The sequence below is a fragment of the Pseudozyma hubeiensis genome (assembly GCF_000403515.1).
Source record: "Pseudozyma hubeiensis SY62 DNA, scaffold: PHS47, whole genome shotgun sequence".
Lineage (NCBI taxonomy): Eukaryota > Fungi > Basidiomycota > Ustilaginomycetes > Ustilaginales > Ustilaginaceae > Pseudozyma > Pseudozyma hubeiensis.
Genome location: NW_012133829.1, coordinates 124,544 through 147,293, shown reverse-complemented (window position 1 = coordinate 147,293; position 22,750 = coordinate 124,544). Strand labels below are relative to the sequence as shown.

At 57.5% G+C, this 22,750-nt stretch overlaps 11 protein-coding genes across 11 annotated transcripts; 5 read left to right on the top strand and 6 right to left on the bottom strand.

The window, feature by feature from the left end:
• Positions 1-21: 21 nt before the first annotated feature.
• On the bottom strand, positions 22-2,777 carry PHSY_005050 (3-keto sterol reductase; the record flags this gene model as incomplete). The annotated part of the gene is made up of 2 exons (XM_012335661.1): positions 22-609; positions 780-2,777. The coding sequence occupies 2 exons, from the start codon at positions 2,775-2,777 to the stop codon at positions 22-24; spliced, it is 2,586 nt and encodes an 861-aa protein (XP_012191051.1).
• Positions 2,778-3,399: 622 nt separating this feature from the next.
• On the top strand, positions 3,400-4,707 carry PHSY_005049 (protein that binds tRNA and methionyl-and glutamyl-tRNA synthetases; the record flags this gene model as incomplete). The annotated part of the gene is made up of 1 exon (XM_012335660.1): positions 3,400-4,707. The coding sequence occupies one exon, from the start codon at positions 3,400-3,402 to the stop codon at positions 4,705-4,707; it is 1,308 nt and encodes a 435-aa protein (XP_012191050.1).
• Positions 4,708-4,891: 184 nt separating this feature from the next.
• Positions 4,892-5,944, bottom strand: PHSY_005048 (mitochondrial import inner membrane translocase subunit; the record flags this gene model as incomplete). The annotated part of the gene is made up of 4 exons (XM_012335659.1): positions 4,892-4,924; positions 5,010-5,326; positions 5,591-5,723; positions 5,825-5,944. The coding sequence occupies 4 exons, from the start codon at positions 5,942-5,944 to the stop codon at positions 4,892-4,894; spliced, it is 603 nt and encodes a 200-aa protein (XP_012191049.1).
• Positions 5,945-6,190: 246 nt separating this feature from the next.
• On the top strand, positions 6,191-7,626 carry PHSY_005047 (hypothetical protein; the record flags this gene model as incomplete). Its single annotated transcript, XM_012335658.1, has 2 exons — positions 6,191-7,416; positions 7,494-7,626. The coding sequence occupies 2 exons, from the start codon at positions 6,191-6,193 to the stop codon at positions 7,624-7,626; spliced, it is 1,359 nt and encodes a 452-aa protein (XP_012191048.1).
• A 123-nt stretch (positions 7,627-7,749) lies between these two features.
• PHSY_005046 (hypothetical protein) lies at positions 7,750-10,122 on the bottom strand (the record flags this gene model as incomplete). Its single annotated transcript, XM_012335657.1, has 1 exon — positions 7,750-10,122. The coding sequence occupies one exon, from the start codon at positions 10,120-10,122 to the stop codon at positions 7,750-7,752; it is 2,373 nt and encodes a 790-aa protein (XP_012191047.1).
• Positions 10,123-10,766: 644 nt separating this feature from the next.
• PHSY_005045 (hypothetical protein) lies at positions 10,767-13,610 on the top strand (the record flags this gene model as incomplete). The annotated part of the gene is made up of 1 exon (XM_012335656.1): positions 10,767-13,610. The coding sequence occupies one exon, from the start codon at positions 10,767-10,769 to the stop codon at positions 13,608-13,610; it is 2,844 nt and encodes a 947-aa protein (XP_012191046.1).
• Positions 13,611-14,227: 617 nt separating this feature from the next.
• PHSY_005044 (protein transport protein SEC9) lies at positions 14,228-15,430 on the top strand (the record flags this gene model as incomplete). The annotated part of the gene is made up of 1 exon (XM_012335655.1): positions 14,228-15,430. The coding sequence occupies one exon, from the start codon at positions 14,228-14,230 to the stop codon at positions 15,428-15,430; it is 1,203 nt and encodes a 400-aa protein (XP_012191045.1).
• A 190-nt stretch (positions 15,431-15,620) lies between these two features.
• Positions 15,621-16,718, bottom strand: PHSY_005043 (NADP-dependent alcohol dehydrogenase; the record flags this gene model as incomplete). Its single annotated transcript, XM_012335654.1, has 1 exon — positions 15,621-16,718. The coding sequence occupies one exon, from the start codon at positions 16,716-16,718 to the stop codon at positions 15,621-15,623; it is 1,098 nt and encodes a 365-aa protein (XP_012191044.1).
• An 828-nt stretch (positions 16,719-17,546) lies between these two features.
• On the bottom strand, positions 17,547-20,390 carry PHSY_005042 (potential peroxisomal matrix Pex8 protein; the record flags this gene model as incomplete). The annotated part of the gene is made up of 1 exon (XM_012335653.1): positions 17,547-20,390. The coding sequence occupies one exon, from the start codon at positions 20,388-20,390 to the stop codon at positions 17,547-17,549; it is 2,844 nt and encodes a 947-aa protein (XP_012191043.1).
• A 96-nt stretch (positions 20,391-20,486) lies between these two features.
• Positions 20,487-21,806, top strand: PHSY_005041 (hypothetical protein; the record flags this gene model as incomplete). The annotated part of the gene is made up of 1 exon (XM_012335652.1): positions 20,487-21,806. The coding sequence occupies one exon, from the start codon at positions 20,487-20,489 to the stop codon at positions 21,804-21,806; it is 1,320 nt and encodes a 439-aa protein (XP_012191042.1).
• Positions 21,807-22,000: 194 nt separating this feature from the next.
• Positions 22,001-22,540, bottom strand: PHSY_005040 (hypothetical protein; the record flags this gene model as incomplete). The annotated part of the gene is made up of 1 exon (XM_012335651.1): positions 22,001-22,540. One exon carries the CDS (start codon positions 22,538-22,540, stop codon positions 22,001-22,003), a length of 540 nt encoding a protein of 179 aa, XP_012191041.1.
• Between the last annotated feature and the right edge of the window lie 210 nt (positions 22,541-22,750).

Here is a 22,750-nt window from a genome sequence, read left to right as displayed (position 1 = left end):
TCATACTCACACGGCCTGCGTCTAATTTGCATCCGGCGCCAGTTCAGTGACTTGTTCACAATGCGTTTCTTCGCGATCCACGCCACCTTTCGTCACCACCTCGTCCTGATCATGACAGAGTGTTCTGTCGATTCGCTTGTGCCACCGGCAGAACAACGTTGAGTTCCCGTATGTAGATCTACCGGAAGCGATGTCGAACTCTCGATTTCGCAACCTCGGACCCCGGGAAAACTTCCGTTCGGTAAGCGCTCGCCAAGCGCAACTGCTACGGGTACGGATTCCTGGTTCAATGGATGGTTCGAATCGGATCCGTGTGCCTTTCCGGCTAAAGGCCCCGTCTCTTCTGCTTTGCTCGCCTCCGTCGATGCGAGCGGAACCGACGGCAGTTCGCCCGGCGCCACATTGACTTTCCTGCACTGAAGATGGGCGTCCATCGTGCTCCGGTAGAATTTCATGACCTCGATTTTTCCTTGGAATTGCAAACTTTCGTTTGACGAATGAATCTTCATCGAAATCAACTAGGAATTTATCGGACACGAATCCAGTCGAGAGCTGAACGACGATGGTACGCGATCCCGTAAAATCGACAGATGTCAGGCCGAACTCACTCTGTGAACACGTTCACGACACATGTGAGCGAATTGCTCGAGACAGGTTCTGTCGACGATATGGTACCTATGCGACTCTACACTATCCAATTCATCTATGGCTTGCGCTACAAGAACGTCTTCGGAGCAGGGGTGAGACCATAGAAGTACGGCACCGTTTGGTCACTGCACCTTCTCCCATTCTTTGTCGTCCGTCGAGGAACCGCTGCTTGGTACGGTTGTGGTCTTGAGCGTGATGGCGGTGTCTGCATCGTCTTTTGAGGAGGCCGGCGGACGCGCATCCTCCGAGTCCAAGACCTGTTTCTCGTCGTCCCGTTCGGTAGAAAGTTGATGCACATGCTCCTGAACGACGAATTCGTCCCCGGCGAGCGAGCTCCAGGGAGGCAGATCGCCTTTTCGTGCACTTCGCCACACCTGACGCGCCGTCCTCTCGCACAGCCCGACGTACTCACGCGCCATGCCCAGCACCCTTCCTGTGTCCGAAGTGTCCCCTTGAACGGTCTCTGGGTCGATTCCTGCCAACGCCAGTCTTGCACCCACTCCTGGACCAGCACCTCCCAGCTGCGGTCGATAGTAGTCGATGTTCTCGATGCCGACATACTCGCGTCCCCAAAAGTCGCTGCGGCTGCCGTATCGCTTCTTTGGGTCAGGCTGCGGCGCCAAGCAGGCGTGGCTGACCGAGACGGCTCCCTTGAACGGGTCGATGGGATGGTGCGGCGATCCCACCCAACGGGCTACGTAGAAGCTTGCCACCACAAACACGGTGACCCACGATGCGACGAACTGCGACATCATGGTAGAAGCGACCACACCCGGATGCGCCAGGAAGCTGCGTGGCTCTGGCTGTCCTGGCTGTGGACGTGAAGCGGGCGGAAGACCGAGGAATCCGTGCGGGGGCGTGCCGCTTGCTGATGATGCCGAGCGGCGCATATCTTCGCTCTCGGTGCTCGACATGCCGAGCAGTGACGAACGCTCTTCCATGGGTGTGCCAGGCTGCGTGCGCATACGTCGGGTCTGAAGGGCATCGTCCAAACCAAACGCCGCGAGCTCGCACTGGTACTTGACCGACTCGTAAGGCAAAGGCGACTTGGCCGCGTCGACGCACTGGTAGTCGCTGACGTCGTAGTACTTGGAGAAGGCCTCGACGGAGCTAGTCCAGATGATGCGCGATGGCACCGAGTACGGCGTCAAGCGCAGAGATGGTAGCAGCGCTCGTACCAAAATCCAGTGTGCGCCGACGTTGCACTGCCAGACCCAGCCAAAGTTGTCGTCGCTCTTGTCGCCTGCACGCTGCAACTTGTACGCAGGCCAGGTGACGGCGTATCGAAACTGCGTGATGATCATCCATACGGCGTAGAGCCAGTTCATTCCGATCCATGCTGACGAGCCGGCATTGAGCACCACGTGCGTGACGTGCGAATATCGTTCGCGCACCATGCGAGCGCACTCGAGCGCACTTCCCATGCTGCCGAGATCGAGCGGGACGAACTCGATCCGTGTGCCTTGGCAGAAGCGACGACGGTAGCGTGCGTTGGCGCGCTTGTTTCGCTGCTCTAGGCTCGCGTCAAGGTCCGGTGAGCCCAGATCGGCGTCGATGTCTGCATCTTCGTCCTCCGATTCAGAGTATGTACCCGCCTCTTGCTTGACGTCGTCGCCGTTCGCAAGCGCCTTCCTCTGTTTCCTCCTTCGTCGGACGTTGTTTTCCTGTGCATGTGCGACGAGGGCAGGATCGGCATCCTCATGCGGCGTGTCCCGGATGTCCTGCTCGGTCTCTGGATCCGACAGCTTGTCATCCTTGGTGGTGGTGTCAAAGGCAAAAGCCCAGCTCTCTGGCGGGCCGGTGGGGGTATCTTCGTGCTCCGGGAGGTTTTCGATCCACTTGAGCAGCTGTTGGAGCTGTTGTCTTGCCTTGTGAGCTTTGATGGGGTTTCGGCACGCGAGGATGAGGGTGCATCCGTCTGGTGCTGCGAACGGCGTCGGCGAAGGCTGACTGGACGGATCCGAACTTCGCTGCGGGTGATTTGGGAGGGTGTCGCTGGGTGTAGGAGACGAGAGCTGAACGAGCAGTCGTTGACAGATCCCAAAGCCCACGCCTGCATTGGCACCAGTGACAAGGATCACGGGTCGAAGATCCTTGGCTTGAGAGCCGGCAGGGGCGGCAACGGACATGGTCGCTGGAGCTCTTTGAGCAGCCTTGTGCGAAGAGATGGTCACGATGGAGTTTTGAGATGTGAGCGGAGGTAACGTGCATTCAAACGGTTGCACACGATCCGCATGAGCGGTTGGCGTTGCTGTCTTCTCTTGCTCGTCCGAAGGGGCATGCAACGCAACACCAACATCACTCACTCGTTCCGAATTGCTTTGTCGCTCCTGCACGCATGAGCTGATTTTTCACGAACAGCCAGACCGCCTCACGTCAAGAAGCGTGTGGATCGACCGGCTTTTGTCGTGGACCCCTGATGAGCGGCTGCCAATAAATCGCGCTGTGAGCAGAATAAGACCTGACATTCGCCTTCGTACCGAAAGTTGCGCCAATTTCTTCTCGACTCGACTTTGACATTGCCGACGCTCACACCAAATCCTTCATTTGAACCATCACATTCCCATCATCATGTCCGGACAGCGAGCGAGACAGCTTATCACTGCTGCCTATGCGCAGTATGCCAACGATGCCGTAAGTGCTTGATACATGCCTATTTTGGCCGCTATTGTGTAATGCGTGTCCAGCTTGCTCAAATGACTGAACCAACAGATCTCCCTCGCCTCGGTCGTCCGAACCCCTTGGCGGTCCATGCATGCTCCATCGATCCGTCATTCTGCATTTCGATGCATGCATGCCGCAACCACATCGCCGTCTGTCTCTTCGACATCACAACAGAGCGCCATCCAGCAACTTCAGGGTGACGCTGCTCTGCCACTGGTAGACCTCGCCGACAAGCTCGCCGGCCTCACGGGCAAGTCGACCCAGATCTACGGTGCTGACGACAAGGCTAAGACCACCACCAAAGAATGGCTTCAGAAACTCGACAAGTCCGATGAGCAGCAGCTCGTCTCTCCCGAAGGTCTCAAATCGCTCAACGAGCAGCTTGACAGCGTCACCTACCTCTCCGCCAACGAGCCCACGGTGGCCGACCTGGCTCTCTTTGCTTCCATCTACCCAGCCGTGTCGAAGCTGCAGCCCGCAGAACAGCATGCCAACCCATCTGTGGCACGATACGTCTCTCACTTGTCAAACCTCTCAACCGTGGCCAAGGCTGCCAACGCAGCACAGCTCGGGTTCACCTCGTTCGAGCCCACGTACGACGGCATGCCCGCCATCGAGCGTGCCAAGCCCGAAGATCTCAAGAAAGCCAAGAAGGCCAGCAAGGAAGCAGCGGCTGTAGCCGCCGGTGGATCCAAGAAGGAAGCCGCTGAGCAGCAACAGGAGCAGCAGCCCAAGAAGGAGAAGAAGGAAAAGAAGGAGAAAGCACCAAAGGAGGCCAAGGCTGGGGGCGGAGGAGGCGGTGGAGGCAAGAAGGGCGGCGCTGCTGCTGCTGCTGCGGATACCACCGGCCCCATCCCGTCTCAGGTCGACCTGCGCGTAGGCAAGATCGTCTCGATCGAGAGGCACCCGGATGCCGACGCTCTCTATCTCGAGCAGGTCGACTTCGGCGAGGCCGATGGTCCGCGAACCATCCTCAGCGGTCTGGTCAACTTTGTGCCCATTGAAAAGATGCAGAACCGCATGGTGATCGGCGTATGCAACCTCAAGCCCGCATCGATGCGAGGTATCAAGTCGTACGGCATGCTTCTCTGCGCCACGCACAAGGACGGCAAGGAAGGCGGTGTCGAGCCTGTCGTGCCTCCCGAGGGAAGCCAGCCAGGCGACAAGGTCTGGGTGGAGGGCTTCGAAGGTCGCGAGCCCGAAGCTGTGCTCAACCCCAAGAAGAAGATCTTTGAGACGATCCAGCCAGGATACACTGTGACCGACAAGGGAGAGTGCGCCTGGGTCGGCGCTCTGCCCGACGCCGCGGATCCAGAGGCGGACAAGAAGCCCCGCTTGCTGAAGACCGAAAAGGGTGTCCTGTCTTCCGGCTTTGTCGGCGCTTCCTTGTCTTAGACCAGCGGTTCACGCTTCGTTACTTCGCAATGCACAAGCTATTCGAGTCTCAGTTCTTGCCTGCTCGCCTGTGGCTTTAGACCATCTCAGGCTATGTCGGCTGTGTACGCTTGATACATGTGAGCATTTCGAGAGATGTCGAGTTACAGTGAGGCGGTTGTTTTCCATGTAGGATTCACAACGTCTATGCGTCGGACTCGACGTCCTCCTTCTTTTGCTATCAGTAGCCGAATACAAAGAAGATATCAAATGTCAGTGGAATGTTGCAATGTTGACCTGGTCTTGTCTTGCTGGTAACGTACCTTGAAGAAGCTCTGACGACGAGCCTCTCGTGCTTCCCTCCAGCCCGGTGTGCCCGGAGATGCATCGTGTCCATGTGAAAAGTCTGTTGCCGATGCGCGCGCGTAGGTGCCCTGGAGCGACTTGCCTGCTGCGTCAAAAGTACCGATCAATGCAGCCAGAGAAGCGCAGCCACCAAACATCATGGGCACCGAACGAGCGGCGGCACCGAGCACAAAGCCGGCAGCACAACCACCAATTGCTCCGTTGACAGCATCGTCCTTCTGTCGGAAGTTTGCGACCGTGGAGTCGGTGTACGAGAAGATTCCTCCCATCGCAGCTGAGAGCGAGAAGAAGTGCGAGTGATGATGCCAAATTGCAACAGAGAGACAAGTCAGCATGAATATATGAGATCGACGTTGGTGCTATCATCATGACTGCATCATTGCTTAACGTTGCTCTGAAGGATACTCACTGAAGAGGGCGATGGTGCTTCCTGTGCGGGTGAATACACCGAGCGCACCCTTATTGTGGGTCTGGACACTGTTCTGAATGGCGCTGACTAGAAGACCTGCACCTGCACTTGCACCCGCGGCGGTCATACCGTCAGCAAAGGCAGATCGTTCCGAGAAGGTCTCGGTGACGACCTGTTCGTTGGTTTTTGATGCCATGGCGAAGGTGTGATTCGATATTCGATGTTCGATGTGTCTCGTTCGCGTGTAGCCGAGGTGCGCGATCTGTGATGGAGCAGCCAATGCCTCTCGCTCGAGATGAGATCCCGAGTCAATAGCAGCGAGGGGTGGTGAAGGCGTGCGGAGGGAGGGCGATGTAGACGGACGGATCGAAGGGTGTCGGTGGTGATGATCTCGAATATCTCGAAAGTGATTGCTGAGAAGCGGAACCGTTGATGGAGCAGCGCATTTCCAATCTCGTCTCGTCTCAGTTGTTCCAATTTCATGCTTTTCGTCCGAGTCGATTTTCCTTGCCAGAAGACTATGTGTGATCGCGACTTGTATTCGTAACTAATTTTCAGACTGCGGGTCCATGCGCGGTCTCTTGCGGCAAGAAGACGCACACACAAACACACACACACGCTTTGGCCTGTCAGCGGTGGCTCAGTCCTCCACTTCGCAAAGATTGCGTGTCGCTGCAACCTTTTTCTCCCGCCTCCATCGACCGCTTTTGCATCGACAAACATCACAAGATGGACGAGAACATCCAGCAATTCGCTGCCATCACTGGCGCTTCGGCCGAAAAGGCTCGCTTCTTCCTCGAGGCTTCGGGCGGTGACCTGCAGACCGCCATGTCGAGCTTCTACGAATCCGAAGCAGGTGCGGAACCCGAAGGCGCCACAGAGGCAGACTCCGCACCTAGCGTCCCTGACAACTACACGGGCCCACGCACGCTTTCGGGCCAGCCTGTTGATGCCTCGGCTGTCTCTGGCTTCGGCAGCTCGAATGCTGCATCGAGCCAGCCTTCTCGCTCGGCAACGTCCAGTAGCAACCGAGGCGGCATCTCGACCTTCCGCGACCTGCAGTCCTCCAACGATGGTCCCAGCGGCAGCAAGAGGGCCGGAGAGGATCACGACGACGACGATGAAGACGATGACGAAATGAACTATTTCGCCGGTGGTGAGAAAAGTGCACTCAGCGTCGAGAATCCCGAAGCACGTCGTCGTAGGAACCAGCCTGGTGGAGATCTGGTGCAAGAGATTCTCAAGCGTGCTGCTGAAGAGGGCAAGCGTCATCCCGAAGAGCTCGCTGCAGCCCAGGCCAAAGCCTCAGGCAGCAAACCTTCGGCCTCCTCCTCATTTGCCTTCACGGGTCGTGGCAGGACCATCAACGACGAAGCAGAAGCTGAGCCTTCGTCCTCTTCCGCTGACACGATGCCCGGTGGATTTGGCGGCCGATCCGGTGCTGCGGTTGCTGGTGCGGATGACGAGGACGATGACGGTGACGACGGAGAGGTAGCGATCCGGAATCTCACTTTCTGGCAGGACGGCTTCTCGGTGGAAGATGGCGAGCTCATGCGCTACGATGACCCCGCACATGCTCAGACGCTGGCAGCCATCAACTCGGGCCACGCACCTCTCGACCTGCTTAACATCCGCTTCGGCCAGCAGGTGCAAGTCCATGTCCACCGACGTACTGACGAGCCGTACAAGCCGCCACCTATGAAGCCTTTCGCCGGCTCGGGCAATCGACTCGGCTCGCCCTCTCCCGCGTCGTTCGCTTCTTCATCTCGATCGCAGACGACCGCTGCAGCGGCCTCCTCTTCGGCACCACCTGCATCCGGTTCCGCGGGCGATTTCAAGGTCGATACCGACAAGCCCACCACCCAGCTACAGGTCCGATTGGGCGACGGACAGAGGATGACCGCTCGCTTCAACACGCATCACACGATTGCGGATCTGAGGAGCTACATCAACGCGTAAGTGTGATCGTAAGCTCGATTCGTATGGCTGAAGACGACGATTGCTGACCTGAGTTCGGTTTTTGTGACTGCAGTGCTAACCCAGGAATGTCGACTCGAAGCTACGTGCTCACCTCGTCCTTCCCACCCAAGCCGCTTACGGATGAATCGCAGACGCTCGAACAAGCCGGGCTGCTCAACGCCGTTGTCATTCAGAAGTTCCAGTGATATTCCCGCAGAACAATTGATTCAATTCATACGATTTTCATCGCCTTCTCACACGACTGTCTTTCGATGCATTCAGAACAACTCTGATATCTGGGGGACATTGCTCTGCACTCGAAGACGTGTTTAGTATATGGGCAAGATACGCAGCACGTCCGAGCAAGCATGTCGAACGAACTCGGGCAAGCATTGCTCCTGTATACGATCGAGCCATTCCAATTCGTGGTGCGAGACACTGCTCGATGCCGCTGCCCCCGCACCGCCGTTGCCGTTGCTGCTGTTGCTGATCGGTTGGGTGTCTTCTGCGGAAGCACCTGCGAGCAGCTGTTCGCGATCGATGCTGGCGATGAGTTTAATGATGGTGTTGATGTCTGGTGATTTGTTCTTTCTCGAGCCCGGTTTTTGTTCGACCCATTCGGCGATTTTGGATTCGACGGCTTGGATGGTGCGTTCGAGATTCTTCCATGCTGGAACCTGGTTGTAGAGCTTTGGCGGGATGGGTATCGATGCACTACCGGTGAGGTTCGTATCGCTGGAAGAGGCGGAGCTGGCATCCTTTGTGGATGGATCGAGGAGGAGTACGCACTTGCGCAGTGTCGCAGAGCAGCGCAAGATCTCGTAGATGAAGTGGTGGATCTCGTTGGTCGATGCCAGAAAATGATCTGAGCGCAGCAAAATGGAATTCAAAGTCGCCATCAACGCCTTGATCAGCTCGGAGAGGTCTCTGCTGGAGCGTATCTCCGAGTAACGAGCGGCAAGGAACGACGCCAGAGCCAACACGGCACTCCAACAGTCTTGCCAGTCGTACTCGAGCTGGATACGCTCGTCAGAACACAGTATCACCACTCGCTGGATAAGCTTCAAGCTGATCAGATACGAGGCTGTGTCGATGCGCTTGCTGAGGTTGTAGCGCATCGAGCAGGTTGCCACATCGAGGACGGCCGTGACAAGTCGGGTGCGCTTGACGCGCGGCAGTGCAAGTGCCGGCTCTCGTTGACGACAGAGGCGTATGCGTTCCAGTGTGCGTGCTGCGTGCTCAGTATCCGCGAGCATGTTTCGACTGCCGCGTGGGTCGTAGAGGAAGACGAGTAGAGACAGCAGAGCAGTTCGAGAGTACGATGCCGAACGAGATGAGACTGAGGCATGTGTGGCCAGGTACGATGCAAGAGAAGCCAGGTGGCAGAACGACTCGTCTCGAGCTCTGGCTTGCGTGTCGTTCTGTGCTGCCTGAGTATCTGCGACATTCAGAATGAGCGAAGTGAAGGCTTGGTTCGATCTGGAAAGCAGAAAGAGTGGTAGAAGGATGACGCAGCTTGGAGACGGAAGATGCGTAAAGTCGCCGACCAGCGTAGATGCTGCCGAGGTACGACGACCAAAAGCAGACGGAGGAGAAGGACTGGTGGGCGAAGAGACGAGCTCGGCAAGGCTCGAGACCCAGCGCATGCTGGCAAGACCAGCGATGCTGCCTGTCAGCGTCGGGGGCGAGTCATCGACGACCTGTCGATACTGCTGGACGTTTTGGTCCATGGCGGCGGACGCGGCAACCAGGATCTTGGCCATGCAATCTTCGTCGACCCAATCGCGGAAGCGCCGAGCGTACGGATTCGATGTGCTGACATTGAGCGAAACTCCGCCAGCTGCGCCTTGACCAATGGTAGCGAGCAGCCCTAGAAAGACTGCACCTTCGTAGGCGTACCGCGAGCCAGAGGCGGTTGAGATGAAGGTGGACGCGGTGACGAAGAGGTCACGACGGAGAAAGTAGGCCGCGAGCGAGGTCTGCGCGACACAAGATAGCCACAAGAGTCCGAGTTGAAGCGCTCTATGCTGCACCTCTGCATCGATCCACTCTCTCGCTTTCGCCTCGGCCATGTTTTGCTCTCGCTCGTCATCTTCGTCCCGCATCGAAGAAGGGATGCGTACTCTGGCCAGGTCGCCTCCGCGCAACGTGTCGTCAATGGAGTCGACGAGAAGCATGAACGTCTCGTCCGCTTCATCCATTCCACCAGCAAGAATGGTGATGATATCAAAGGAGTAGTTGGAGAAGCGCTTGTTGAGAATGGGATAGGACAAGGCTACCAGGGTATCGACTGCATTCCTTCTTCGAACCTCGTCTTCGTCGCTCTCTCGCCAGACACGGATCGCTTCCCTCCAGAGAGATCCAATGTTGTCGGTGATGTGGGCGCCTTTCCCGTGCGGATCGTCATCGAGAAGCGTCTCTGGCGGGATCGTCTCGAGCTGCTGAGCCACGAAGCGCGTCTCGACGGGGAGGCACAGCAGATCGGCAAAGTAGCGCGAGCGTGGACCTGAATTGGACTTGCCGGTCGACTTTGTTCGCGAAGCAACCGGCCGTGCAGCAGTATCGGTGCCGAATGAAGAGGAAGAAGCAGAGTCGGGGAAGCCGTTGTTGACAAGCCACGGTTGCTCGCCTTTGAGCAGAGATCCGTAGGATTCGCTGAACTTGGACTTGAGCTGAGGCCGGCTCGACGCTACTGAAGCCATGTTCGGGGACCAGCGATCGTCGGCGATGGCCCGACGACGAAACGATGCCGATGGCAAATGGATGTGTCAATCAGTTGCAGGAGCGGCGAGGTGCGTGCGCGAAATGGAATCGGAAGCTTCTCGAGGCCATTTCAAGTCCAATCTCGGCAGCTGGTCGGATAAGCGAGAAGGAGGTGTGACTTGAGCGTCAAGTGTTGGTCTCGAAAAAGCAGCGCTTTCAAATTGGATCTGACGCGTGCGCAAAGTTACAGCAGAGGGCGGCGACAACCAAGCATTCCAAGAGGCGCGTCAAGGTCTCACCCCTCCTAGCCGTGAAGTGGCAGGCTGGCGGCTAACGAGGTTCAGAGGCGCGAAAGCGTACGCTAGAAGCGTGTGACGTTCGGTCCCTTTGACTCTTTCGCCTCTCCAGCGTCCTTTTGTATTGCCCTCCTCCCCACCGTCACCCTTTCCTCGCACTCTTCTCAGCACGTCTCTTTTCTACCCGCTTTGATCTCGCACGCACTCCCGTTCCGACCATTCGTTGTCGGGACCCAGCCGCAAAACAACCTTTGGCAAGGAATGTGGGCTTAGGGCCACCTGCTTCCTACTCTTCCGACTCTTGAAGGACACTTCCTTCACTATACGCGCGTGCCGTGACAGCAGCAATGGCGCACGTCGAGGACTGGTCCGATGGCGACTTTGACCTGGAGCACACCGAGCTGCGTACAGATCACACGTCCCTGCAAGACGTTCACGACGTGGCGCACGCAGACCACGATGCAGAGCCAAATTGGGACGAGGACTTTCCCCAGGACAACCTCGATGATGGCTCGGACGAGCAGACCGACACAATCAAACTCTCCACCGCTGCTAGCTCAGCGCTGAAGCGTATGCTCGAAGCCAGTAAAGCTTCCGCCGCTGCTACCACTGCTGCTGCTTCTGCGCGGTCGTTCACACTTCACGACGACTTCGACGATCAGCTTCGTCCGCCGGCTCTCGATCTCGACCGCATCTCTCAGTATAGCGATGGCTTTCCGCGACGAGATGATCGCGCGGGCTCCACAGCTAGTCTCAGCACCTCTGCCAGCACGAGCTCCCGCAGCATGATGGGCCTCTCCACTGACCTCACCGATCCCGACAGCCCTCACAGCAAAAGCGATGCACATCACAGGTCCAGAGCCTCTTCGCGTAGCTCTGGTCGCATTCGATCCGATCAGGACGTCTCTTTCTCCGAAGGCGACGACAACGTCGAGATGGATTTCGACCTGGAACCAGACATGAACAACCTCAGCCTCTGCTCGTCCCTGTCTCGCGCCCGGTCCAACACCTCCCTCAGCCAAGTCAGCAGAGACGTCTGGGACGACGATTCGGCTTTCAGCACTGCTCCTCCCACCAGCACAACCCACACTTCGTCCACATCTTTGCATCCGCCAGCCTCGTCGGACCCTCCACCCTCCACGAAAAGCGTCTCAGGCGAAAGCGACGCGGACGACGAGCATGAGGACATGTTGGATGGTCTCGATCTGGAAGGTAGCATCTTTGCAAAGCCTTCGAAGGCATCATCTGCCACCGCTGTTGACGTGAAAGCAAAGCTCGAGGCGATGCTTGACCTCAAACGCTCCGGTCACCCCACCGCATCTGCGCCGAATCATGCTCAAGCTGGAGACTCGGATGCCGCCATCGCAGCCGGTCTCATCATTGATGACGATTTCGATCTCTCCACCAGCCGCATCGCAGCCCGCAACTTGCCGGTCAGGACGTACTCAACTCGTTCATCGTCCAGACTAGGCGTCGAAACCGCGGCTGGCCCTGGCGATGACCGCCACCATCCTGCTCGCACCGCCTCTCAGCATGGTGATATCGGTCCGGCTCAACCATTGGTCACTCGTTCCGAAAATCGTGGATCAGCTCGCAATCGCCTCCGTTTCAAGCGTTCGACAAGTGATCTCCACACGCACTTGTCCGGCTCGACTGCTTCCAACGCAGCTCCTCCATCCTCGTCTCACCGATCGTCGCAAAACCGCGGCAGTCAGCTGACACGCAAGAGGTCATTGCCGTCCATGAGAACTTCGCCACCCGCCAACACTCCATCCTCAACAGGTCTTCCAAGCGCCAACACGTCCGCTTTGCCTTTCCGTCAGCGACATAACAGCGGCACTAGTGCCGCATCTCCCTCGTCCCGATTTAGGAACAAAGGCGGCGCCTCTAGGCTTACCGACTCCACTGCTGCCTCGCGAGCGAGGGCGGCCGAAGCGGCTGATCAGTTGGCCCGCTTGCAGAGGGATGTCAACGCTCCTGCACGGCCCAGTACTCCAGTCTCGTTCAATGCTCGGCCCATGCATCAGCCTGCGTCGCGTATCTCGGTCAATACACGGTCTAAGGCTAGATCCAATCTCGAGCGTCGCAGCTCATCGGGCGAGAACCAGCCTGTCGCTCGCCTCCTCAAGCGCTCTGTCCAGTATGGAAATGGCGCTGAGCTTGACGGCATCGACGATCTACCGAGCGCGGCGAGTCCTGTCGTGCAGTCTCCTCGAGTCTCAGCGTCGTCAGACAAGCTCAATAAAAGCCGCACCTCAGCAGCGCAGTCTCCCTCCGGCTCTGTCCAACCTCAAGGGAATCAGCAAAAGCGCGGTGGCCGACGTGGAAAACGGGGCAAACCAGCTCTGATCCGATCGCTCGGTGCAGGCGCTTCACCCGCACCTAAGCTGGTCAAAGGTATGCGATGGAATCCACAGGCGCTGCGTTGGGAGGGCAACGAAGATGTTCTCAGGGACTTTGACCAAGTCATTCAAAGCAGCACTCGGCCGGCCCTCATCTCCCAGATGACGGGGAGCTCGACCAGCTCTGCACTCAATCAAGCTGCCGGGTATTCGTCGCCATTGTCTCCAGAGAGCAGCACGCTGATGGGCAAGATTGCTTCCGGTGCTCGGGTTGTGGGCGACATGCTCTTTGATCCTGTACAGATGCGATGGGTGCACAAGTCCGGTGACGAGGAGGAAGACGTCTTTGCCGAGTTCGATGAGCCGCACGAAGATGGCGATGACTCGCACGATGCTTCTGGCTCGAAGCTGGTCGTCGATGGCGATAACACGGTGCGCGCTCGCAGGACCAAGTCGATCGAGGCCTTCAGCCGTTCCTCCAACCCATGGACGCGTCTTAGCGACAAGCACCGTTCGAGCTCGCCTGCCCCTGATCACGACGCCAACGAACGCAGCGTTGACCGCAAGAACGATCAAGCTATCCGCAAGGCTTTGTCTAAAGGCGCGTTCGCTCCCAGCGTCGGCATCGATCGCAATCTGTGGGACGCTTGTGTGCAAGCCGAGAAGCGCCACGCAATCGAGGTGGACGGGTGCCTGACCCAGCCTTCGGGCTCTCGCTACCGCGGTCGAACGCGTTCGCATACATCCGACCGCGCCATGACGATGGACGAAATCTATCGTCCACGTCCGCATCTATATTACCTCGAAAAGATCGCCAAGAGCATCGTCAAACCAGAAAGCAGGTCTTGATCGTCTTGAGGCATCTTGTTCTTCTCCTACCACTTGGACATTCCTGCTATATTCCAACCACATTCTTTCGTCTTCCTATATCGTCTCTGCCGCTCTTTCCGCACCACTCGTCATCGCAAATATGCATTTGTACGCAACTATACCCGCTCGTTGTCGATCGCAATCACACTCGTTAATTGCCATTCTTTTGCGCTTGCTCGGGTCGACAGATTTGAGAGAGGCTTTGAAAGGGCAGACAAGGACGAATTCAGCAGGTCGAGTCAACAGCAGAGCCCATGACGCTACATGCACCTGAGCATTCGCTTGCGCTTGCGTGGGCATTATGTCTGACAGGGTGGATGTATACAGTATCAACTGTCAAGCGTCGAGGTGTCGATAAGCATCCAAGAGATAATTTTGACGTGTTAGACCGGTCGAACACCGCCTTTTGGGATTTTTTGGCGTGGCGATTTGCTGGCTGTGCACGCGCCAAGCCCCTTTGCATGCGCTGTCACCGTTGCTGAGCGGACCCTTTGAACACCGCCAGACGCACTGTTGCTGGCGATCCTCACTTCCATCACCAACGACGCAAGCTCGCAAACTCATCACATACCTCCGGACCTCCGCAAAAACTTAAGATGGGTCTCTTCGGCAAGAAGAACAGTAGCAAGATCCCACCGGTCGAGTCGGCGCCTCCGCCTCAATCCAATGTTCCTGGCAGGTACGGCCCTCCTGGCGGCGGAGGAGGTGCCGGCTACGGCGCAGGCCCTTCAATGCAAGGAGGTGGCGCTGGTTACGGCGGACCAGGTGGTACTCAGGCTGGCTACGGAGCTGGTGGCTACGGACAGCAGCAGCAGTATGGCGGATACCAAGACCGCTTTGCCAATGCACGAGCACCGGGTGCAGGCTTCGGCTCTGGATACGACCAGTATGCGGGAGCAGGCGGAAGCAAACCGAACAATCTTTCGCGCAATGTGCAGAACCAGCGAGGTGGCGCTGCCGCCCAGGATGACCTCGAAGCCGAATACGGCCGAGGCTCGGGTGCGCCAGCAGGCTCGGCATCGAACAATGGCTACGATGGCCTGGAGCAGCAGGAAGAGCAGCGAGACGAAGAGGACGATGAGGTGGAGGCGGTCAAGCAACAGATGCGGTTCACCAAGCAAGAGTCTCTCTCGTCCACTCGAAATGCACTGCGCATCGCTCGCGAAGCCGAAGAGACGGCTACCAACACCATGTTCAAGCTCTCGGACCAGTCCGAAAAGATCGGCAACACCGAACGCTCGCTCGATTTGGCCAAAGCACATGCTTCTCGTGCTGAAGACAATGCAAAAGAAATCGTGGCGCTCAACCGCTCCATCTTCCGTCCCAACATGCAGTTTAACAAGAAGGCCAAACGTGATGCGGAAGAGGCGCGAATCATTGCTCGTCACATCGACGAGCGTGAAGAGCGCGAAGCTGTCCGTCGCGACGTCACCGCCGCACAGTCAAGACTCGACGCCAGCATGAACGGTCCAGGCACAGGCAAGGCTAGCTTCGGTCGTTTCGGTCAGGATCGTTTCGGAACTGGCAAGAAGGCGGAAGAGGCAGCACAGCGTAACAAAGTTGCGCAGCGCGGACGATATCAGTTTGAAGCGACAGAGTCGGACGACGAGCTGGAGGATGAACTCGACCAGAACCTGGACGAGATCGGCATGCTCAGCTCTAGATTGAACCAGCTCGGGAAGGCCATGGGTCAGGAGGTGGACAGCCAGAACTCCAGATTGCAGAGGATCGGAGACAAGGCGACGACGCTGGACACCAAGATCTTTGCCGGTACCCAGCGACTTGGCAACATCAAGTAGACATGCCGCGGCGGATCGTTGCGGCCGGAACCCCTGTGTACACGGAACAATCTCTTCCATCCAACGACAGCCTTCGAATGTGTTCTACCGCGGCTTTTTGAGCGTCACTCTCAGTCTGCAGACGCTTGTGATTAAAGGTGAGAAGGCTCTATTTCGATAATGCTAGATAGAATGACAAGCTTAAACGCGCTTATGCCTTGACAGGCTCGTAGTCCTTGTTGACCATGACGTAGCGGAATCGGGGCTTTCCGGCGTCCATGTCAGTGACGACCTTGTTGGCGTCCTGCATGTCGCGTTCCTCGATCATGGGCTGCAAGTTCTGCTCTGCGGCCAATTCGAGCATCTCCCTGATGATGCCGGGACCACCGATGGCCGAGCCACCGAGGAAGGCACCGCTGAAGATCAACTGGCCGATCGGCGTAGGCATGGGAGGTTCCTCGGGGATTCCCACAAATACGACTTTGCCGTGGGGACGGACGAGTTGCAGGTACTCGTTCACTGGCATGTCGGCGTTGTTGTTGGTGACGACGAGGAGGTCGAGGGAGCGCTTGTGGGGAGCGTAAGCATTTTCGTCGGCGGAGGCGATGAAGTCGGTCGCGCCCAGTGTGCGGGCGAGGTCCTCTTTGGAGTGGGTGTGGGAGATGGCGGTGATCTTTTCGGCGCCGAGGGCCTTGGCGAAGATGAGAGCAAAGTGGCCGAGACCTCCGATTCCAACGACACCGACTCGCTTGAAGCCTTCGGTACCGCAGCCGTTGCTCTTGAGCGGGTTGTACACGGTGACACCTCCGCACATCATGGGGGCAGCCACGGTCGAAGGCAGACCCTCGGGGATGTGCACTGCAAAGTGAGCGGGTACGCGCGAGTACTTGGCATACCCACCCATGGAGAAACCGGAACCGTCTGTGACCGAGTAGTCGCCGTTGTAGGTTCCCACGATGCCCTTCTCGCACCAAGGCTCCTGACCGGCCTTGCAGGCACCGCAGCTCTTGCAAGAGTCGGACTGGGCACCTACACCGACGCGGTCGCCGATCTTGAAGCCGGAGACCTCCTTACCCACGCGAGAGACGGTTCCGACGATCTCGTGGCCCACAACGCAGGGGTACTTGGTGGGTCCCCATCCGGATCGAGCGGTGTGCAGGTCAGAAGCGCATACGCCGCAGGCCTCGATCTTGATCTCGACGTCGGTCTCGCGCCATGCCTTGGGAGTGTACTTTTCCCACTTCATGTTGCCGATGCACGACTTGTCGTGGCCGACCCAGCCTTCGAAGTGTGCGTCTGAAGATGACATTGTGCGATTTGGAGGGGGGTGATGGGGGCGGCTGATGGGGTGGTATGTGGTGTAATGGTTTGAGTCGCAGTGCGGGGGGAAGGCAGTTTATCTATATATACACATCATCAACCACATCCACACCGATCTCTAAACTCCGGTCAACAGGCGAGACGTATGACGCCGTCGAAACTCTTCCCAGACTCCACCACCCGCCCACCTACCACCCACAGTTTCGGAACAACGAACCACACGCGGGAAACCCCCAAATCGCTTACCAACGGGGCATGGGAATCTCAACGGAAAAAGTGGCGCAAAATCGCAATGACAGCGGTCATAGACGCTATTGAGGTTCAACATTTCTCATGCATCTGCCCATCACAGAAGACGGCTCCTGAAGCGCCCCGCCCAAAGGCGATGATGTCAAACGACACGCACTCGAATAGAAAGCCGAGAAGAGATATTCCAGAGGAAGCAAATCCCGGCGTCCGGTGCCGCTCCACATGGGAGGTTGAATTTTGACACTCATTGTTCGCCCCTCCCGTAATCAGTTTGGAAATTGACCGATTGGCGGCATGACTGTGACCATTTGTTTGGGATTGACAACTTCTTCATTTCACTGCATATGCGTCTAAGAGGGAGGTTGCGGAATTACGCAATTTGCAGTTTCATTGCGGTTGCTCCTTGTTCCGTTTGCGCAGACCACCGCTCTTGTTGGTGGCAGCACAACCCATCGTCCCCACACGTCGACATAGCAAAGTAGACTCCTCATTGACAAAGGACTGTGTGATACATCCACTACTAGCGGGAGTGTGAGAAGCCAGTCCCGCCGAGTGAGGCGTGCGAGCTTCACACGCCAAACTGAACGCGGTGGTCCAACCACCACCTCAACCCCTCCTCCCGTGTTGCTGCGTTCAGCGCCTGGATCGCATCGAACGTCTTCTGGCACAGCGCTATCCTGCTGCTTCCCGTTTGCTGATCGGCATCATCGACCTCGGCGGCGTTGGAGCCGAGTCCAGATGCTTCTCGCTGCTTGTGCTGCATGATGTACGCTTCGACTTTGGCGAGCGCCGAACGGAGGAGTACCAGGTTGACGCTGGGGATGCAACCGATGAGACACATTTGCAGGTGGGTGAGCCGGTCGTATGCGTCCACCTCTGAGCCTGTCTGCGATCGCTCGGTATCGTTGTCCTGGTTGCTGCTGCCAGCTGCACGATCGCTGGGGTGAGTCGAATCGCTCTTGACCAACGCATCCTCCAGTTCGCCCTTCGTGACCCCGCTCGACTCGACAAATCCACCGGCCTGAACACTTTTCCCCCTGTCCCCTTCACCTGCACCACCCTCGCTCAACCTCTCACGATCCACCTCCTCCGCCAGCCTCGTGATCACCCACCAAGCCACCGAATCGCTCCTATCACTCACCGCACCCACCACCGTCGACATGGCATACTCGAACTGCATCGCCGTCAACCTCTGCGGATAGCTCGCGATCAGCAGCTCCACGTAGAACGGTGCCAGATTCAAAATGCAGCGTTTGTGGTTCGAGTACAGCGCGAGCACCACCGAGTGCGCCGATTCAAAGGTGTCGCTGAACCGCGTGTTCTCCAAGTAAGGTCGGCAGATGGGCAGGACGAGCTGTTCGACCACTTGGTCGGGTAGCACGCCGACGAGCTGTTCGGCGACGTTGAGGAAGTACGTGGTGGAGCTGCGTTTGGCCGTGTTGCTTTCGAGAGCGTCGGCGAGGATCGTGCTGGGATCGGTGGGGTCGACGCGGACAGGGGCGATCAGCTCGAGCAGCTGGATGCACGCCTCGCCGTCGCGACCGATGACGTCCAGCGCCGAGTAGAACACCTTGCGATACACGTCGAATCCATCCGAACCAAACGTGCTGGTGATCCAGTAGAGATGCGAGTAGGTAGCAAGCACGTGCTGCACAATCAGCAGATACGGCTGCGGCAAATTCGACGTCGATGCACTCGGCCACCTCCGACTCTGCTGAGCTTCCGCTTCCGCACCCACCGTAGGTGGAATCGTTAGCGTTGGACTCGGGCACATATCCACCAACGCATCCATCATCGAGTCAAACACCATCGTGTAGCTGAACAGCACCGTCTTGAACGTCGTCCAGAGCTGCTTGGTGAGCTGTCTGCTCGACTCGACGATCTCCTCCTCCTTGGCACCTGCGAGTGGGCTGGCCAACCACGCTGCTTCGAGACGCGACGAGAGGCGCGACATGCGGATGAGCAGGGGGAAGAACTCGATGTCGCCGAGCTGCGTTTCGAGCGCTGCATCGGCGGTTCCGAGGAGCAGCGAGGAGATTTGTTCGGGCGTCAGCGATGTGACCGCTTTGGCGAGTGCACGCGACATGAGTTTGGATAGCGGACCAAGAAGTGGGAAGAGCGTCGAATCCAGGACACTCTGCAGGATGGTCGCGGTAGAGCCGGAGGGATTGACAAGGATTTTTGTCTGTTGACCGCTGCATTGCTGTGTGTGCACATCCTGAGCGAGCGACGAGAGGAAAGAGGAGCCATCTGGCCCCTCGAACAGCGAAAGGATGGCGTCGCTGGTAGCCGAAGTCAATTGAACAGGATCCAGCGCGTGGATCTTTCGATCGGGCACCAGCGGTGCCAGCTGAGCGGCCATGTAGAGGGGCACATCGCGGACGTCGCTCAGTGCAGCTCGTAGGGTTCGTTTGGATGCGAGCGAAGTTATGCTTGCCGGACCTGCGACCGATGCGGTGCGTTTGCGGAACTCGACCTCCCACTCGTCGACATCGCTATCGTCTCGAGCGCTTGCGTCAGCAACGTCTGAGCCAGGAGACGGTGTGGTTCGAGCGTATAGATGATCGAGGATCTCGGCGAGGGTCACGATCCACTCGTCCTGTATGGTGCTGAGAGGTCTTCGAACGCTCAGACCGAGCGAAGGGTTGGCTCGCAGCGCAGCCATCTCCTCCAGGATCGACATGTCTCTTGTACGCTTGCGTTGGTCTTTGAGAATGTAGAGAGCGTTGAGCAGACCGCCGATGATGGCGAAGCGAGGAATAGGCAAACCTCTTGCTGCTCGGTAGGACTCTGGCGTAGAATCTCGCTCTGTGTCATCGATACCTTGGATGACCGCATTGAGGTAGTGCGACAGAGCCGAACGGGTAGCCCATCCGGTCGAGTTCTTCTTGGACCGGACGATGAGATCCACTCGCTTTGTCAGCGCCGCAGCTACAGCTTGCGAGACGCTAGTGGATCGTGAGATCAAGAAGGAGCTCAATGAGCTTGGTGCCAGGTTCGGACTTGACTTGACCTCGACTGATTTGTCTGAGGAGCTGGAGGAAGATCCAGGTTCTGATGTCCAGGTGACTTTTTCGGATGTGGTGCCAGACTTGGCTGCCGACGGAGGCCTGTTAGCCGGAGGTGGAGGCGTCCAGAGACAACCGCTGGAGCTGATCACACCGGCAAACTCGGCGACATGTTCGAGCTCGAGCTTGCTCAAGTAGAAGGTGATGCTACCGTACAAGGTGCTGTCCGAGAGCAAGCTGAGATGTTGAGTGCTCGACGAAGGGGCAGAGAGAAGCTTTTTGAGAGACTGAAACGTGGTATCGTCGGATGGATCGAGAAAGATGGGTTCGTCGGCTTGCTTTGAAGATGTCTGGGACGCTGCGGCTCGTTTTACCGCAGTAGCCGACCTCTGCAGGCTCGTCATCCTGCTCGATACAAATTGCGAGGCAAGACCGGGCGCGATGGTCGTGGAGTGGTCAAACGGTGACGAAGCAAACGTTCGGCATGTTCGAGTGTCCGGATGGACCGGTCTCTCCGCTTTCAGAGCATCGGAAATTTGGCGCGTGCGGGGCACGGCTTCGCTGACGACGTAACAATGTGCCAACTTGCCGAATCCGTCTTCCGACTTTCCGCACAAAATTTGGACTTTCCGCTCCACTTGATCATGTCGTTGCAGGGTATGCAGACACACCATCGAGCACGCTACCATCCGCTCAACTGCTTCTGGATGCCATCGCCAGCCTCAAATCGCCCATCGGCAGCGGCGCTGTCGCCCTTCGGCCGCAACAGCCAGAACGCTGCTCTGCTCGCCAAAGCGAACAAGGCTGGCTCGACGCCCCCGTCCTCACCAGCATCCGGCAGCTCAAGCAGACAAGCACCTTCCACACCAAAGTCGTCGAAAGCAGCAGCACTCGGCAATGGAAACACTGGCGGTGGGAACAACCGTAGCATCTCGCTTTCGTCCAGGTCATCTCCTCAGCCATCGAGTCGATTGACATCGCCTCCAACACCTGGTCCGAGCTCCACCGTTTCCATCTACGACTCGACCGGACTGCTAAGCAGAGATTTTGAGACGACGTACCATCGACAATGTCGGACGCTGCTCGCGGCGTTTGTAGCGGCAGCGAGGATGTGGGAAGAAATCGCTACGTTTGACGGGCTCAAGTGGGCGAAGGAGGCTGTGGATGGGTGGGAAGACGTGTACGCTGCGAACAAGCTCGGTCAGCGTGATGCGAATGCGCCGCGTCGAGCGAGAGGTCCTCCATCAGCATCCATCACAAGAGCACAGGACAAGAGGAAGGCATTGGCCCTGGATTCCAAGCAGGCACACGATCCCATCCTAGGGCCAGGCGGGTTGAGAGAAACGAGGCTAGCCGACGCAGTAGAGCGGATAGAAGCAGCACACGATGGACTCGCGACTGTCATGGATCGACTCGGTAAAGCGCTCAACAAGCTCACTACGGCAAGCGACTCGCTAGCCGCACTGTTGGACGAGGCGTCGCAACGCAAAGGGCTCGAGTTTGCGTTTCAAGATCCGATGTGGGGCACCTGGCCGATGGAACGGTTCGTCGAACGGGTCTTGGATCTGACGAGACAGTATCGCATCTCAACCCAGCACCTGCAGCTTCTGGTCCCGACATTGATCAAATCCGGCGAGCCGCCTGCTTCGACTGGCGCGCGCAAACATGCAGAACAAGAAGCGGTGGAGAGGCGGAGCAAGCAGAGACGGGCAGCTTACGAGGCGTGGATCGGTCTGCCGTACCTCGAGACGAGAGGATCGCAGAGCTTGGTAGGGTTGGAAGCGGTGTGCGAGGTTGAAGTGGGTCGGTGGAAGGAGTAGCTGCAATCCCTGTTGTTGGCAAAAGTGGTGCTGCTGGAGATCGTAGGTGCGTGCGAATCCGAGAAGATACAGTTCGGATGATCCGAGAGTGAGCGCCGAGTTGATCGTTGTCACACACCTGATCCAACTGCGACAGCCGGGCGAGAAAAAAATGTCCATTGAGCAGATCAACTGCGCACGTCATACATGCCGAGCTATACAAAGTACACGGCCATCTGTTCTCCTGCCTTGTGATAGCCACACTTTTCGTAGAAGGCCACGTTCTTCTCACTGCAATCCAGAATGACCTTGTAGCAGCCTCTTTGTTTGCCGACCTCTGTCAAAATTTCGATGATCCTCTTACCCAAACCTTTACCTTGACCATCCTTGTGAACGACAATGTCCTCGATGTGACCGCAGAGTCCGGCGCCGCGCAGGAACTTGAACTCGACAAACATGGTGCCGCATGCTACGATCTGGTCGGTGGGCGTGTGGATGAAGACGATGGGATAGTAGGTGTTCGGTGAAGCGACTTGAAGTGCGAACTGCTTCGACCACGCGGTGAAGCCGATATCTGGTGCTTGGGTGAGGTCGGCGAGTACACGGAGGTGACCGCGGTTGTAGTCGTCGCTGGCGAGAGGACGAACGATGATGTCCTCTGGTAGAAGATCTTTCGATGCTTGTGGTATGAGGCTCGGATCGAAAGCGAGCTGAAGCTCTGACTCGGGTGTCAGGTTTGAGGTTGTGGTCGGCATTCTTCCGATGAGAGCTGAAGGTGAGAACAAGGGTGGATTCGACCTAGTTGGAGCTGGAAGGTGCGGGAAAGAGGTGGAGCAGTATTGTTGATCGACGATTTGCTGAGTCGTTACTTTGACCAGAGAGCAAGAGACCCTCAGACGCGAGTCTGGCAGAGAGTGGAGATGTGTGCAGACGGTGGAATTCAAGCAACTCGTGAAGCGGCTACG